At 51.5% G+C, this 16,286-nt stretch overlaps 2 protein-coding genes across 3 annotated transcripts; both read left to right on the top strand.

Moving 5' to 3' along the window:
• Positions 1-38: 38 nt before the first annotated feature.
• Positions 39-2,421, top strand: Pole3 (DNA polymerase epsilon 3, accessory subunit). The gene is made up of 4 exons (XM_052176592.1): positions 39-131; positions 227-312; positions 615-733; positions 962-2,421. The coding sequence occupies exons 1-4, from the start codon at positions 66-68 to the stop codon at positions 1,129-1,131; spliced, it is 441 nt and encodes a 146-aa protein (XP_052032552.1). The 5' UTR covers positions 39-65; the 3' UTR covers positions 1,132-2,421.
• Positions 2,422-5,334: 2,913 nt separating this feature from the next.
• Alad (aminolevulinate dehydratase) lies at positions 5,335-15,993 on the top strand. 2 transcript variants are annotated; one of them, XM_052176590.1, is made up of 12 exons: positions 5,335-5,477; positions 10,933-11,109; positions 11,588-11,638; positions 12,195-12,291; positions 13,142-13,277; positions 13,382-13,465; positions 13,552-13,640; positions 14,227-14,282; positions 14,365-14,452; positions 14,544-14,630; positions 14,906-15,035; positions 15,854-15,993. In XM_052176590.1, exons 2-12 carry the CDS (start codon positions 10,997-10,999, stop codon positions 15,913-15,915), a joined length of 993 nt encoding a protein of 330 aa, XP_052032550.1. In that variant the 5' UTR covers positions 5,335-5,477; positions 10,933-10,996; the 3' UTR covers positions 15,916-15,993. The 2 variants fall into 2 exon arrangements, with proteins under 2 accessions (XP_052032550.1, XP_052032549.1); XM_052176589.1 differs by lacking the exon at positions 5,335-5,477 and adding an exon at positions 8,617-8,736.
• Positions 15,994-16,286: the final 293 nt, after the last annotated feature.

The following is a 16,286-nucleotide window of genomic DNA, read 5'->3' as shown; positions in this document are numbered from 1 at the left end:
AGTCCAGACAGCAGAACTGTCTGAAGAAGAGACCTGAGAAGGAGGGTCGGGCCCCAGCGAAGGCAATGGCGGAGAGGCCCGAGGACCTAAATCTGCCCAACGCCGTCATTACCAGGATCATCAAGGAGGCGGTGAGCTGCTCGGGCTGGTGAATGGGTCGAGGGCGGACGTGTGGGCAGAAGGTTAACAGAATCCGCATGTGTGTTCATCTCCGCTCTTCTCGCAGCTCCCGGACGGTGTCAACATCTCCAAGGAGGCCCGAAGCGCCATCTCCCGCGCCGCCAGTGTCTTCGTTTTGTATGCCACATCCTGGTGAGCCCAGCAGAGGCGGAAGGGAGGCGCAGCGGGATCCTGACCCCGCGTTCGTGGCCTTGAACCTCCAGGTTCCCTGCCTCAGTAGAGAGCGGCTCTCTGCTCTTCTCCAGTTCTCACAAATCCTGAAGCAGGTTAAACAAGACGGCTACCGTAGCCCTTTATGGGGAAGGGATGAACTAAGCCATGTCACACAAAACACCATTCATTTTAAGATAAATATGGCTTTTCCCACCCCATTTCTGGGTGTCATGTCTCCTCCCACTGTGACAGCTTCTGAAGGGCTTTGCTCTTTCTTCCAGTGCCAATAACTTCGCAATGAAAGGAAAGCGCAAGACTCTCAATGCCAGTGATGTGCTGTCAGCCATGGAAGAGATGGAGTTCCAGCGGTTCGTAACACCACTAAAAGAAGCTCTAGAAGGTATCCGTGTGCCCTTCTGTTTCTTAAACCATATAAGAAAATGTTCACTCTTTGTTCCCTGATCAACTGATTTCAGTATAGGTGCCATTATGTCCCGTTCAATGACCCAGGACTGGTCATGATTCCATTCTGTTGAGTTGGTACCATCTCAGGTGTGTGATATGGGCCTGGTTATTCCGCCTGTGCCTGGTGTGTCTAATTAAACAATAATCTCCTGCTTCCTGACAGCATACAGGCGGGAGCAGAGAGGCAAGAAGGAAGCTTCAGAGCAAAAGAAGAAGGACAAAGATAAAAAGGATTCTGAAGAGCAAGACAAAAGCAGGGAGGAGGAGGAGGAAGAAGATGAAGAAAGACTGGACGAGGAAGAACAGAACGAAGAGGAGGAAGTAGATAACTGAGTGGAGAGAGTGGGCAGACTGTGGCACGGTGGAAGGGACCCTGAGATCCTGAGATGTGTTTAAGCGAAGGCTCTCCCTGCAAGGCAGAGCCATCTATGGCACTGGTGCCTGAGATCAAAATAAAAACTGACCAGAAAGATCAAATCCAGCTCTTCCCAGACTCGGAGCATCTGAGTTACAGAAACCTGTTTTGCTTCATCAGTCTGCAGGTTATGACTTCTTAGTATAAGGGATTCTGAATGACGACATAGTTTGGTATTGCTTGCTTACGTAAAGTATATGGCTAGCTAGTTTCTGATCCCATTTCCTCGTCCCTCCAGAGTAATAACAGCCATGTTTCCTGCTGTGTTTCAAGTCACAGAGGCACTAAAGGCTTGGGGGGGCTGGAAGGGCAATGGAGCATTGATCATGGTCACCCAGTTTGACTGAATAGTAATTGACAATAGGTATTAATGCTCAGAATGGTTGCTCTTGAGAAAATGACTAAAAAACCGTCAGCTTCTTCACTTGGTGGAAGCATTACTTGGTTTCAGGCTTTCTAGACTTCCTTAGCCTTGTAGTCCTTGACTGTAGCTACTCAGCCATCTGGGGTGGCTGCTCTCCTGTGATATATACTCTTAAATTCTGAGTGCTGGTGAGAAACTGTCAAAAAGGGGTGGCAATTCTTAAAAGCAGGTGGCTTAATCTTGGAGGTAACTCAGTGCCTGCTAGGAGGGCCTCATGCCACCTCCTGGAAGGTATAACATTCCAGATCCTTCTCCCAGACTTGTGGCTGCTGCTTTTCCTTTCCCGAGCTCAGAACAAGGTCCAGAGACTTTATTTCCTCCAGGCCCAGCCTGTTCTGTTTCCATCTCTCCGGCCTCTGCTTCCCAGCCCAGCCCTCTCCTCCTCTTATGTCATCTACTAGTCGAGGGACTTTGATAACCTATGTCATATTCCAAAGAGTAAGGTCCTCAGATTCTTTAGCCCTGATCGCCTGTCTTTTAAAGAGAATTGAGAAACACCTCTGAACTTTAAGGTAAGAGAAATGGTGCTCAGGGATGAAGCACCACTGGCTGCTGTAGCGCCGCTGCTGTAGCTTTGCCGTGTCTGCTGGCCGTTCCTTTTCCCCATTTAGTGCTCTAAGCACTGTTTCTGTCTTAGTTGTGCACTTGAGGCTGACAGGTGATGTAATATAGTTGGATACTGTTTACTAGTCAGGGGAATACAGGGAAGAGTTTGTTGAAAGTGACTGGAGACTGTTGAGATGATTTTAATGCTTTCTACAAATAAAAACCATTCTTGTTTAAACTGATGACTCATACGATGTGCTTTTGCAGAGGACTCACCAGGACCCCCCCCCTTCCCCCTCCCCTCACACAGTCACACAGAGTCCTGTGTCTTCTTGAATTCCCAGCAGGTGAATGAGCAGACAGAACGTAAGGGCACTGCTCTTAACCACAGCCAACATATCCTGAGATTTTCCTGCTTACTTAGCATATCTCACTAGCTCCCACTTCTTAAGTTCTAAGTACTTTCAAGTATTAATTCCTATCAAGCAACATTGCTATTGCCTCTATTAGCTCTTAACCACAGCTCTATATTCTCCAATACACGCACTTATCAAGTCATAAGTAAAATTTATAAATCAAAATTCACAAAGAACCACAGTGGTCCTTTGGTTTCTAGGCTTTTTCCTTCACAGCAGAAACATTGTTTCTTAATTCCCAGGAGCCCATTTGTAATCCTGTGACTTCCTTTGAACTCAGTTTCAAATGTATGTACAATGTACCAAGTAGATCTTCCTAGAATATACTTTTGCTTTCAACTAGATCAAATCCATAGTTAAACCTGTTATTCAGGGCTTGTGTAAGATGGCTCACCCTACCTTCTAATCTCTACCATAAGACTGTCAAGAATGGAAGGGGCTCAGTCACGTAGCACTTGCCTAGCATGTTCGAACAAAGCAAAACAAACTCTTCCATGTCTGGTTTGTTTTGCCCAACCCCTTAACTAAACTTTAACATTCTAAGAAGAAACCTTTTCTGGGAATGGAAATTTGGATTTAAAGAATTCAACATCTGGAAAGAATCTTTGACATCTGCCATCAGTTTTTCCCTATCACACCTACATCATCCTATAATGGCATCTAGATTCTGAAGGTTTTCTATCAGATCAGGTTTGGTTTTTTGTTTGTTTGTTTTGGATTTGGTTTTTTTTTTCGAGACAGGGCTTCTCTGTATAACCCTGGCTGTCCTGGAACTCACTCTGTAGACCAGGCTGGCCTTGAACTCAGAAATCTGCCTGCCTCTGCCTCCCAGAGTGTTGGGATTACAGGCATGCGCCGCCACCACTGGGCTCAGATGAGGTTTCTAATCTCTTTAAACAATGTGCTTCATGACCAGAGACTAACCTGGATCTAGGCAATGGAAGAGTTCTTGTTCTAATCCATCCAAACCTACTTGGAGGCTATGAAAAGATGGTTCAGCAGATAGGAGCAATGACTGCTGTCCCAGGGGACCAGGGTTTGGTTCCCAGCACCCACATGGCATCTCACAACCTCTGTAGCTACCATTTGGAGGAGCCCAGGCCCTTTCTTGGCCTGTCACTGCAGAACCATACATGCAGGCAAAACATCCATACACATAAAGATAAATCCTTTAAAAATGGTTTTGGGCCCACGCCCCTATTTTTACCCAAGGGAAGTTGACACTCTTTAAAGATAAATACCTTAGGGTGTTAGAGCTAATTTATAATTACTGAGATCATGGTCCAATGGCCTTTGTGTCGGTACCGAGACCTGTGAGGCCTGTGACATCATACAGGCGACAATTAGGACAGTGTAGGGCTGTTGCCATATATACCCAGAATTCAATGGCCCACCTTTACCTGTAATTACGTCATCACCCGTATATAACTGGGCAGTGTTTCTCCCCTCCCTCTTTTTCTCTCCCTCTTTCCTTCCTTCTTCCCGCCCAGCCCACTACCCCTTTCCCCATCTTAAATAAAGTCCCACGTGGAACTGTTTGGCCTGGTGTATCTCATTGCGGCCCACATCTCCACCGCATCCCCGCGGCCTGCGCGCGGTGGGCAGACAGGTGACCTGTGTCACAGTGCAGGCAGACGGACCTTTGCGCAGAAAACCCACACTTTGGCCTTCTGTTTCTATTTTAGTAAATGTTGTGAATGGTTGGGATAACTTTAGATTTACAGAAAAATTATAAGGAGTGTGGTTCTCTCATATCTGTCACCCAAGTTTTCATGTTACAACTTTAAGTCCAATTTTTCTAGTAAATTATTAAAAACCAAAATGAGTTCACAGATCTTAAACATTTTAAAAATGAAGATCTGGGGGTACTTAGGACATTTGCAGTATTTATTACACAACTATCCGCTTCTACCTTCAAAATAATTTTATCACCTCCATTAAGCAGTCATTCTAAGGCCCCTTCACTCAGGGCCTTGCTGCCCACAAGTCTTCACTGACGCCCCCATAAACCTCTCCAGACCCCATGCTCCAGTCCTCCACAGACCTTTGCTCAGCTTGCTTTTTTTTTTTTAATTTACTGTTTGGGTTTTTCTGTTTGTATGTGTTTTGTTTTGTTTCTTTTTGTTTGTTGGGACAGTGTATCACCTAGTGTTGAGTTTAAAGCCATGCGCCACTAAATCTACACCCTTTGGTCGGATTTTAATGTACCCATTGTAGATAAACCTGATATCCTATCACACTTGGATAATTGGTTTTCCTGACTTTTTTCCAATGTCTTTCACATCTCTCAACCCATGACAGATAGGGGCGGATAATCAATTTCGTAGAATAAATCTGGGCAGTCAGTCTGCCGCTGAAGTCAACTTTAAAGCGTTCAGTCCGCCAGAATGGATTTATCCGCTGTGGTAGGCATTACCGAGGTGTTTTAATGCCTTCGACATCCAATTGTTCTTTTACCAGTGAGCAATGCAGTCAACTTTTGCTCGAGGCTGAGAATAGACCGTCAAGTGAACTCCAGGAGTTCGGGATTGCAAGCCAGGGCCCCTCCCAGAGGCTCCGATTGCCCACGTGGACTCCCTCGGACCTTCCCACCTCCAGGGAGGCCGGAGCTGGGGGCGGGGGGATGGGCGGGCTCTCGGGCTCCCGGGACACTTTGGATTGGCCAAGAGTCCAGCCCGCTAATCCTGGATCTGACCCGGCGAGCGGACCAGGGATCCGGAGCCTGCCCCGAAGGGAGCGTAGGCTGCGTTCCCGGAGGGGCGGGCAGTATGGGAGCCGCTTCCGGGTGAGCCGCCCCGCCCCCACGTGGGCTCGCGCTTTTAGAGCGGGAGAGCGGGGTCCAGAGCCCGGCTCGGAGCGGCGGCGAGCAGCGTCCCTGGTAAGTGAGCGGGCGCCAGCCGCTGGGAAGTGGCGGGTTGGGAGGACGACCCCAGAACAAGGCGAGGTGCACCCCTGTGGCGCTGTGTTCCCGAAACTCTAACGCTGCAGCGGAGACGCTGTCCCTGTGTACCTACTAGAGTGGGCGGGATTCTTGCCGCTACGCGGTCTTGGAACGTCCAGGCTTAGGGACTCAAGGCTGGGCTCCACCCGCCCCCCTTTCTCGGAGGCCGCAGGCATAGTCTGGGTTTCTGCAGAGTGCGAGGTGTCTGGCAGGCTGGAGAAGTGGGGAAAACAATAAGGGTCGCTTGTGCTAGGACCCTGCCGCTTTTGCTCATTCAGTCATACAACAACCCATTGAGATCCGCTTAAGCCCCGGACCACAAGAGAAGACAAGAAGTCATGCAGCTTGAAACAAGAATTTGTCCCCGTGCCGTTTAAATCCCAAAGTCACATATTAACCACCCTGCAACCAGCCAGGGTTGAGCACTGGACTCGTCTGTCGGCTTTTCCAAACCGGGAATATAATGTGTGAATTCTGTCCTTCTAATGTCAAAAGTCATGATGAGGATTGAGGGCTGCTAGACTCCAGAATTTTAGAGCATATTTATAGCTGACTGACCTGCTGTATGATCCCCAGTCAGTACCTGCCCTCCTCGGAGTTCAGTTTTACAGTTGTTTGATGTAGAAGCTCTCAGCCAGAATATATAGCAGTCTGTGGAAAGGCAACTCCTGGCTTGAAATGGCTAAACCCGGGCAGCAGGGGAGATTAAGCCTGCATACTAGACAAGGTCTAGTTCTTTAACCCCTTCTTCTAACACGGAGGCAGGTGGAGGCTGGAGTATGCAGGAAATGCAAACGGGCCACTAGACAGTCCCTGTTCAGAACTGCCCACAGATACCTTTGTCTTTGGGCTTCAGATTTCCCAGCTTTGAACCTTCTACCTAGCTGGCCCTCCTGACTTGGCTCCTCCCTAGCCAGTGCAGAGGCTGCTCCAGCTGGCACCACCGCTTCACTCCTGTGTATGCCAAGAGCACAGCCTCTGGAATCCTTTGTGGAGCACTACCTGGGAGCCCGGGCCCTGAAGCGCCTCTCTCTCTCTCTCTCTCTCTCTCTCTCTCTCTCTCTCTCTGCTCCCAGTGGCAGTCTCACTCCCAGGTTGGGGGATGTGGCCTCCTAAGGAAGGTGAGACCTTTACAGTCTTTCAGAAAAGCTACCCTGCAATGTCTCTAAGAAACTACCCTTGACAGAGTTCCGTTTCCTTCTGGTCTAGCACAGCTGCTGGAGGGCCCCTGGCCTCTCACCTCAGGCAGTGGATGGAATGTCTGTCCTTCCCTAGGTGTGGCGAAGGGTCACACAGTACCACTGCACTCATCCCAGCTCAGCATTAGCCATAGATTTAGCCTTATTCGCTGCGACTGTGGTGTCAGACACACCTCATCATTAATCTGATCTTCTCCACAGCAGGCAGGCTTGATAATATCAGCACATTTTAAATTTTGAAAAAAAAAAAAGTGGGGGAAGGATCTGAAAGGCCTTGCTCAAAGTTATAGAGGCAACTCTGGGACTGTTTGGCGCAGAAACAGTTCTTTCTGCAACACCTTGAATAGCTTGCTAGCAAAGTGAACCTGTTTTAAAATGAGAGAGAAGGTAGCTGGGGGCCCCCGTGAGCCTGTGTCCCTGTACTCCTAGGTCCCTGTGTCACTGTATGAGACATGGGGTTTAAGCTCATTTGCAAATCCCCTTAATTTGAGGAGAATGCCCTGCCCATGCTGGGAAATCTTCCAGACTCTGAAGGATTTCTCTCAAAGAAAAACCCTGATCTAGAATTGGTTCTGTAAAAACAGAAGCGACTCTGGGCACCTTGTCACGCTGTGAACATTCACTGAGCATCTGCTGTCATACAGTGTGTTTGACAGCGGAGGGCCCTGGGCTGGAAGCCAGGGGCCTCAGGTCAGTCCCTACCTCTGCCTCACTCACTATGTGAACCCAAGTGGCCTTCCATCCCTTCATTTCTCCTAGCAAACTGTGAGGGATTGAATAGAACTTTTTTCTTTTATATTTCCATCGACATCTCTCGGTTTTATCTAGTGGCCAAAATAAAAACCTAAATCTGGGCAGGAGATCTCTCAGTGATTAAGGGCACGTGCTGATCTCACCGAGGACCTGGGTTTGGTTGACGAAATAACCATAGCAACACTAGTTCTGGGGGTTCACACAACCGCCCCTGAACTCCATGAGCACTGCAAATATGTGATGCATGTGCATGCATGTAAGCAAAACAGCTCCTAGCCATAAAATATGCCTTTAAAAGTTCAAAACAAAGTCAGAATTGGACTGTCCTGGCTGGGAATGTCATTCGATGGGGTGTGGGGGTTCAGGGACTCAGCTCCACCACAAGCAAACAGGAACCTGCTGTAGGGTGCCTCCTCACACGCCTCTCTCTCTTCCCCTCCCTCCTCTCCCAGCTAACTCAAAGTAGAGTTTGGGCAGTGCAGCTCCTAGGCGGCCCTCCAGGCTTGACTTTTAGGCAGATGGCCTATCAGCACTGCTCCCTTAAGCTCCTACAGGAGATCACGCCAGGGAATGCAGGTGTGGATCCCAGAAGCCAGGCCCTGCTGCGGCGATGATTCGTGGGCAGAGGAATCCGAATGTACACCTGGTTTCAAAATCTGACTCTAATCCAGAACGCACAGCACTGAACGAGTTCCATAACCTCTCTGAGCCTCCATTTCATAATTGCTAAGAGTTAGGTTGATTTCACAATGTAACTCCAATGAGATAAAGTAGCACCTTCAATGCCTTGCACCTAGGTAGAGGGAGACCAGCTGGAGTCCAGCACAAATTCAAATTCTGGCTTTATCATTAAGCAGCCTATGTCATTTTGAGCAAATAGTTTTATATCTCTGGGCTACCTCCTGGCAGAAGTGAGAGCCAAATTCTGCACAGAAGTACAGAATAGGCCCTCGCGTGTGCCGCGTGTGCTACCGAGGGGTCAAAGCATCTCTACGGAGGCCTGGCCTCTCTTTGTCCTGTGATGAGGCTGGCCCACCCAGGGGTGTGGTGGCAGGGTTGGTCCTTGTGTGGCTCCTGATAACTTCAACCCCAGCAAGGAGGGAGAGGTGATAAGATGGGCCCCTGAGCTGCTTGGGAGGGAGCAGAAGGAGTCTGAGAGAGTGGGAGCACAGCCAGGCATGCTGAAGGATCGACCGCCTGCGTTCTGGGCTGGTTTTCACTTTTAATTTGCTGTAGGATTTTGGGTGAGTACCTGCTCCCTGTCCTCCTTGATGCACTCTTTGTGGGAGGGAGCAGAGAGTTAAGCCTCTCCTGTTTGTGGCTTATCCTTCCTTTCTGTCTGTCTTTCTCTCTCTTTCTTTCTCTCTCTCTTTTTTAAAATTACTTGGCTGCTTAGTAGCCAAAAGGAAATGTCTAAAATGGAGCTGGCTGTCCAACTGTGAGTCCCACCACCCTCTTCCTGCCTTGTCCCTGTCTCTGCTGCCCTCTGGGTCAGAGCATCCGCCCTAAGGGACAGCCTCTTGGCTGCCTCAAGATGGCCCTTCCTCCTCCGCCTCCTGGCCTCCCACGGCTCCTGTGCTCCTCTGCTTCCTGTCTGCTCTCCTCAGCCAGGCTCTGGCCAGGCCAGTGCCCTATTTGTAGCTCAGAACTCATCCCTGACAAAACCCCTCCATCCCTTCTGTGTGGCCCCTGCTACATCCTCAAGGTTGCAGACCAGTCCGAAATCACCCTCATTCACTTTCGTGAGGGAGCGCTGTTGCTTTACCCCTGCTGGATTCACACTTCCTGCAGAACAGAGCCCAAGCCCTGTCTTCTACAAGCTCCTCTGCCCTGGACCAGTGGATCATGTAGGCCCGGGCTGCCAAGTTCTGCGATACACTTACCAGCCCTGCCTCCAGGGACTGACCTGTGTGACTTCCAGAAGGCACCCATGAGAGTATATTGGTGGGCTGGCACACAGTAGGTGCTCCTGAAATAATGTGACACCCAGGTCCCTTCAGTCTTCTGTCACTTACTTGGCGTGCAGTTATTATTGTCTTGTCCTCAGTGTGATAAAATATCTGCTCTATGCTAGAGTCCGTGTGTGGGGAGAGCTGGTGTGGGAGGCAGACAAGAACTCAGCACAGTCCCTGCCCTGCAGAAGCTCTGTCAACTAGCCACAAGATAAGCCAGTGCCTCAAGGAGCTGTTATATAAGAGGGATTGTGAAGTGGGCAGAAGGAAGCCACGGTGGGAGAGGGGGGAGTGGGTGGCATGCTTACTTGAGGGAAGGCTGTGCATGGTTAGACCTTCTAGGAAAGGGGGACAGCATGACATCACAAAACAAGTGCTTGCCTAACGTGCATAAAAGCCTGGGGTTCCAGTTTCAGTGTCACATGATCCTGGCACTTGGGAGGTAGGCGCAGGAGGATCGGGAGTCCGTGGTCACCCTTAGCTACATAGGAAATTCAGAGCCAGCCCTGTCTCAAAGAAAGCCAACAAAATGGGAGGAGGGCAGACAAGAAAATACTGATTGGCCCGCGCAGAGGGCTCCTTGGTTGCAAGAGCTCTTTAGAGGCCGCCATGCAGGGAAGGTGCATGTGCGTGTTCCTCTGTCCGCCATGCATGCAGTGCTCGATCTCCTTGGGGCACGGTGAGCCTGGTGCCTCGCCCGCATAGCAGGGTCTCAGCCGTGCTTCGCACTCACAGCTGTGCGGGCTTCCAGCGCATTTACTTCCTGCTCATCTAAAATTCTCGCCAAGCAAGTTTGAGGCCAGCCTGAATTACATAGTGAAACCCTGTCTCAAAAATCTAAACAAGGGGCTGGAGAGACGGCTCAGCGGTTAGGAGCACAGACTGCTCTTCCAGGGGTCCTGAGTTCAGTGTACTCATAGAAATAAATAGGTAAATAAATAAATAATCAATCAATCAATCAGACCCCTCAGGCTGGGGCCTTAACTTAGTAGTTGAATACTTGCCTGACATGTCCAAAGCCACTAGGTTCAATCCACGGCATCACAAAAATAATTGTATCATCTGAGTCTGCCATAACTGTGTTTTTCATGGAATAATTTAAGTCTAAATATTGTACTGACCAGTGCTTCTCAGAGTGAACACAAGGAAGAATCAGTTCGGTTTCTCTTTTATTCCTAATTTTCTGATTTTTTTTTTCCTGCTAAGACACAATGTAAAGTTACTAGAAACCTAGTTGTTTCCTTAAACTGGCAGTCCTGTGAACCTTGGCCCAAATGCTGTTGTTACATTGAAATTGCTCTGAAGGTTTTATAGGCCTCCCTGCCTTACCTTGACCTGGAAGGGCAGCAGTTGGTAAAACCACGCCATGAGTAGCAGAGGTTGGGGTGGGGGGGGCGGGCAAGAAGTGGAAGAGCGTCTAGGACTGTGGGCCCAGATGGTTCCCGGGGCACAGGGCTATGTCTTTTGTTTCCCGGTGCCCCCCCACAGAGCCGAGGCTGCAGCAGACCCCGCCCCCCAGAGCCTAGACTCCGCCCCACAGACTGCCTCCACCATGCATCACCAGTCCGTTCTACACAGTGGCTACTTCCACCCACTGCTTCGGAGCTGGCAGACTGCCCCCTGTACCGTCAGCGCCTCCAACCTCATCTACCCCATCTTTGTCACGTGAGTCCCCCAAATGGGCCAGGCTGTGGATCTGCCTGGGGTAGGAGGACAGTGTGATTGGAATGGGCATCGACAGGGATTATTGGGAGGGGGGGCCTTAAAATGGGCTGTAGGTGAAGCAAAAGGCTTTGCGAGTGGCCTGTGAGGTTAAGGACAGTAGTCTTTGGAACCATATAAGCCCTGAAAAGAAGATACTACATCTTGGCCACGGTCACTTAACTCAGAATGTAGCTAGGCTGGGACACAGAGACCCTGTGACTTCAGAGTCCAGGTCCTTCCTGTGACCCTGTTCTTCCTTTACAGATGCCCTCACTGCCACACTGTTACTGTTCTTGTTACCGTTTACGTAGGATCCTACCCACCTCCCTCCATCTCCGCTTCCATGTCCCTTCCCGGCTTCCATCCCTTCCTTCCCAGGCACTGTCGCCACCACCCCTTCCCACAGCCACCAATCCACAGCCCTCCCCCACTCTTACAGGGACGTTCCTGATGATGTCCAGCCTATCGCCAGCCTCCCGGGAGTGGCCAGGTAGGCGGGATGGTGACTGTCAAGGGGATGGTGAGAGGAAAGAGTCCACAGGTGAAAGTACCAGGGAATAGACGCATGCCCAGCAGGTAGCAGATTCGGAAAGGCCCTGTGGAAAGAAGGATTTCATGGCAGACAGTACAGAAGGTGACCTCGTAAACTGACAAGCATTCTGTCATCAGGGACATTGTGGCAGAGGCTGCTACAGGCGGACACTGGGCTTGAGATGAGACTTGAGTAAAAGCCATGGAGTCGTCCGCCACAGCTAACTCTGTGGCTCTGCTGTCGGTGACCTTGTTGGCCGGTCTCTGTGGTGGCTGTGTCACTGCTCATCCCTGCACTGTGGGGGTGTCTTGCACCCTCCTGGCTCCTGCACAGCTTGGCTCTTCACTGAGGATTTTACTGAGGCATCTCACATGCTAGCAAGCGTGTTACCACAGAGCTGTAGGCCCAGCCTGCAGCTTGGCTTTTAGCAGAAGCGTTGTTTGAAGGGGTGGAGACCCGGGCAGGGGACTTGTTATCTCTTGGTGCTGCACACTTCCTTGCCCCCCACCTCCAGGTATGGCGTAAACCAGCTAGAGGAGATGCTGAGACCTCTGGTGGAGGCTGGCCTGCGCTGTGTCCTGATCTTTGGCGTCCCCAGCAGAGTTCCCAAGGTGAAGGGTTGGAAGAGTTGAGAACGGAGGATGAGGGCCGGGCGGATGCTCCGTTGAGCATCTTGCTGCTCCAGCTTCAGGACCTAAGTTCAGTCCTCAGACCCATGTTGGAAAGCTGAGCGGAGCGGAGCATGCCGCAGTCCCAGTGCTGAGGAGTGGGTGCGCGCGTGTGGGTCCCTGGGTTTGCTGGACGGCTAGTCTGCCTGGATTGGGGAGCTCCAGGTTCAGTGAGAGCCTGTGGCATGGTGGTACACGTCCGTAATCCCAGCATGGGACGGCGTGTGGGGCAGGCATATCTGATTTCAAAGCCAGCCTGGTCTGTGTAGCTAGTTCTAGGCCAGGCAGAGCTACACAGTGAGGCCATGTCTCAAAGCAAAGGAATTCAAGGTGAAGAATGATTAAGGAAGACACCCAGCTTTGACCTATGGTCTCTGCACACATGCACCTGTGCACGATCTCACACAGACACACATACATGTGAACACATGTATACACATAAGGAAGGAAGAAGGAAGCCAGAGTGAGGAAGGACTGAAGTGCTATACTCGCTGTGTCCTTGCTCTGCCCTGGGCAGGCTCTGGGGTCACAGTTATCTTGCTGTATTGCCTGCCTTTGGCCCAAGGTCAGGAAGCTCCTAAGTAGGACTGTGACACCGTAACTGTGTGGGTGAAGCCGCAGTCAAGCTCCAGGCTTCTGTCCTCTCTACAAATGGGGCCAGTCCAGTGTATCCTCATCCAGAGTCTAGTGGGACGAAAGGAGAAGGGTTAGGCCTGGTCTTCGATGGCAACCGCCATGCCTTGTGAAAAGCGTCCATAATAGACATCCCACCCTGTCCTTCCCCTGCCTCCAGGATGAACAGGGCTCTGCAGCTGACTCAGAGGACTCCCCAACTATTGAGGCTGTCCGTCTGCTGAGGAAGACCTTCCCCACCCTCCTAGTGGCCTGTGATGTCTGCTTGTGCCCCTACACCTCCCATGGCCACTGCGGTGAGCTCCCACCCCCCACCCCCACTTGTGAAGCACACCTTTCCTCCGGGGTAGGCCATGCAAGGACTCAGTGCACTCCCAAATCCATCCATCTTGTCCTCCAGGCCTCCTGAGTGAAAACGGAGCATTCCTAGCAGAGGAAAGCCGACAGCGGTTGGCAGAGGTGGCGCTGGCCTATGCCAAGGCAGGTGAGTGAGTCCCCAGCAGCGGGGCCAGGAAGGTGGCCTAATGGGGCAGAGATCCAGAATTCTGAAGGCCACTCTTTGTTTTTCAGGCTGTCAGGTGGTAGCTCCATCAGACATGATGGATGGACGAGTTGAGGCCATCAAGGCTGCCCTGCTAAAGCATGAACTTGGCAACAGGGTATAGGCTGAGGGCAGGGAGGGGTGGGGATGCATGGGTGGAGAGGGCCTGGGCCCGCCCCAGGAGTACGGCTCAGTCGGTAAAGCTCTTGCTTACAAAGGTGGAGAGAGATCTGAGTTTAGTTCTCCCAACCAATATCAAAAGCGGGCATAGTGGTATAAGCCTGTGACCCCGGTGATGGTGAGGTGGCGCTTGCGGGCTAGCTCGCCTACTCTTGGTAAAGTTCTAGGCCGGTGAGAGATACCTGTCTCAAACAAAAGGTGGATGGCGGCTGAGGAATGGTGTTGACATTGCTCTCTGAGCTCCACATGCATGTGCACACATGTGCATCTGCACCCACACACATTTATATGCACACACATGCATCCACACATGAGCCCACATAGACATAGTGAATCATAAAATTGAGAGCAATGCTGGATGAGGCCTTGGATCCATCTCAGCCTCAGAGAGAGAGTAAGGCCTACTGATGGATGAGGCTGGAGTATAAGTCCTTCACTTCCTGCCTGAGGACCTTTCCCTGTCACCTTTGCCCTGGGATTCGGGAAGAACTGACTCAGCTTAGACCCCACTGTCTTCCCTGTAGGTCTCTGTGATGAGCTATAGTGCCAAGTTTGCCTCCTGTTTCTATGGTCCCTTCCGGTGAGTGGCACCAGCAGTGGTCTGTTGAATCCCTGCTCCGCTCACCTGAAGCTGGCCCCCAGCACTGTGTCTTCTCCTGCAGGGATGCAGCTCAGTCAAGCCCAGCTTTCGGAGACCGACGCTGCTATCAGCTGCCTCCTGGAGCCCGTGGCCTGGCCCTCCGGGCAGTGGTAAGTGATCAGAACTTAAGCCCCATATCCACCCGCCCTGCCCTGTCCTGTCCCTGCCTTGGGCACTGCCCACACCTCGCCTCGTCCCTAGGCCCGGGACATTCGAGAAGGAGCTGACATGCTCATGGTGAAGCCAGGATTGCCCTACCTGGACATGGTGCGGGAGGTGAAGGACAAGGTGAGCTCAGACTGGGGTGGGTGAGCTTCTTCCCTACGGCAGAGCCTTGGGTGAGGGGCTTTAGGTCAGTCTGTGAGCCAGAAGCAGTATGCCCCTGGGCAGGAGTCTTCTCCTCCCATCTCTGCTGAGGTGCTGGCCTGTCTCTTCTGCCACAGCTCACAGGAGCCTTTGGACAGCTCTGGCTGGACAGTTTCTGAATGAGCTGGGGGGCGGTGAATCAGAATGGGGCAGGGAGGAAGGGACAGCCACTTAAACCCGTGTGTCCTTCTCTGCAGTACCCCGAGCTGCCCCTCGCGGTATACCAGGTATCTGGAGAGTTTGCCATGTTGTGGCACGGAGCCCAGGCCGGGGCCTTTGATCTCAGGACTGCTGTGCTGGAGGCCATGACGGCCTTCCGCAGAGCCGGTGAGCAGGGGTGGGGTTTGTGACCTGTGTCACAGGGACTGGTGGGCACTCTGCCCAAGGTCTGAGAAGCCTTGACTCTTTGCCTAGAAGCTCTGATCTTGAGACACGGGTAGAAAAAGGTAGAAAGGTGGAACAAGTACGCAGTGATCACAGAAACAGGAGCTCCGCAGAGCTCTTTGGTTGTGAGGAGCTAGGCAAGCTGCTTCTGTAACTCTCAGGGTCTTTGTCAAAACCCAAACGGGGTAATAAGCATATACTACATATTTGTCCTCTGGACTCCTCAGGACAGATATGTAGTAATATGCTTATTACCCCGTAGATGGAAGCAGGTTTGGTTAATATCATTCCCCATCCTGCTCCTTCAGCAGACTCCCGTTGTCGCCACTCACCAGAAAGGGCCACAGAAACAAGCCAGTCGGCCACTGTAGCTCCTCACTGAACCCTTTGGGGAGACAATGGGTCTGAGCTAAGTCAGCCCTGGCTGGGTGACTGGGCAGGAGGACAGAGGACCTCAGCTAAGAAATAGGGTCTGTCGCCTGGTCTCGGTGCTGTACTGGACCTTGGTTTATCCAGACCAGTAGAGCATCCAGGCAGGCACTTGCCTGCTTCTTCCTCTGCACTTGCCACATGTCAGGAGATCAAGGCCCAGAGCAGGAGAATGAGCTGTTCAATGTCTGGAGCTGGCTACAGCCAGACTCGGCCATAGGCTGTGGCACCGGGCTGTGCCTCTCCCTGGTGGTCTTCCTTTGCCTGGCCCTCGTCTCCCACCTGTGCTGGTAGCTGATGGCATGTCCCTCCCATTTCTGTTTTCCATACAGGTGCTGACATTATCATCACCTACTTTACACCCCAGCTGTTGAAGTGGCTGAAGGAAGAGTGAAGGAAGTATAGGACTTGATCTTGACAAAGCTCCCTGGGCCTTCCAGAAGGAGAAAGTAAATGCGCTGTTAGAACTGTGCCCTGTGCCCTCTTCCTGCCCACGTTGCTGGCAGGGTGCAGCACCCTGGGTGGTTTGCCAGCATGCTGAACTCCCACTCACAGCTGCATCCTTCCAGGCCTTCTAAGTTTCCCACTCTGGCTCAGCTCAGAGACTTTCCTCCCTGCTCTGCTGAGGTGTGGCTTCAGCTTGGCCAGACCCAAGAGCCTTAGACCCAGGCTTGGGGACAAGAGGAGAGCAGTTGGATCTTGAAACCTATAGAGTTACTCATTAATAAGTATCAAAACACAGAAGCAGCGTGAATTCCTGGCCAC

The sequence above is a fragment of the Apodemus sylvaticus genome, chromosome 3, assembly GCF_947179515.1.
Source record: "Apodemus sylvaticus chromosome 3, mApoSyl1.1, whole genome shotgun sequence".
Classification (NCBI taxonomy): Eukaryota; Metazoa; Chordata; class Mammalia; order Rodentia; family Muridae; genus Apodemus; species Apodemus sylvaticus.
The sequence above is the reverse complement of the archived record's forward strand: the minus strand, read 5'-3'. Positions and strand labels throughout refer to the sequence as shown.

Bases quoted from the DNA above. Each gene is read 5' to 3' on its own strand.
- Pole3 (XM_052176592.1), top strand. From the start codon at position 66: ATGGCGGAGAGGCCCGAGGACCTAAATCTGCCCAACGCCGTCATTACC. The intron at 132-226 runs GTGAGCTGCTCG...CTCTTCTCGCAG, and splicing joins CCAGGATCATCAAGGAGGCG to CTCCCGGACGGTGTCAACAT. The intron at 734-961 runs GTATCCGTGTGC...GCTTCCTGACAG, and splicing joins ACTAAAAGAAGCTCTAGAAG to CATACAGGCGGGAGCAGAGA.
- Alad (XM_052176590.1), top strand. From the start codon at position 10,997: ATGCATCACCAGTCCGTTCTACACAGTGGCTACTTCCACCCACTGCTT. The intron at 14,283-14,364 runs GTGAGTGGCACC...CTTCTCCTGCAG, and splicing joins TGTTTCTATGGTCCCTTCCG to GGATGCAGCTCAGTCAAGCC. The intron at 14,631-14,905 runs GTGAGCTCAGAC...CCTTCTCTGCAG, and splicing joins TGCGGGAGGTGAAGGACAAG to TACCCCGAGCTGCCCCTCGC.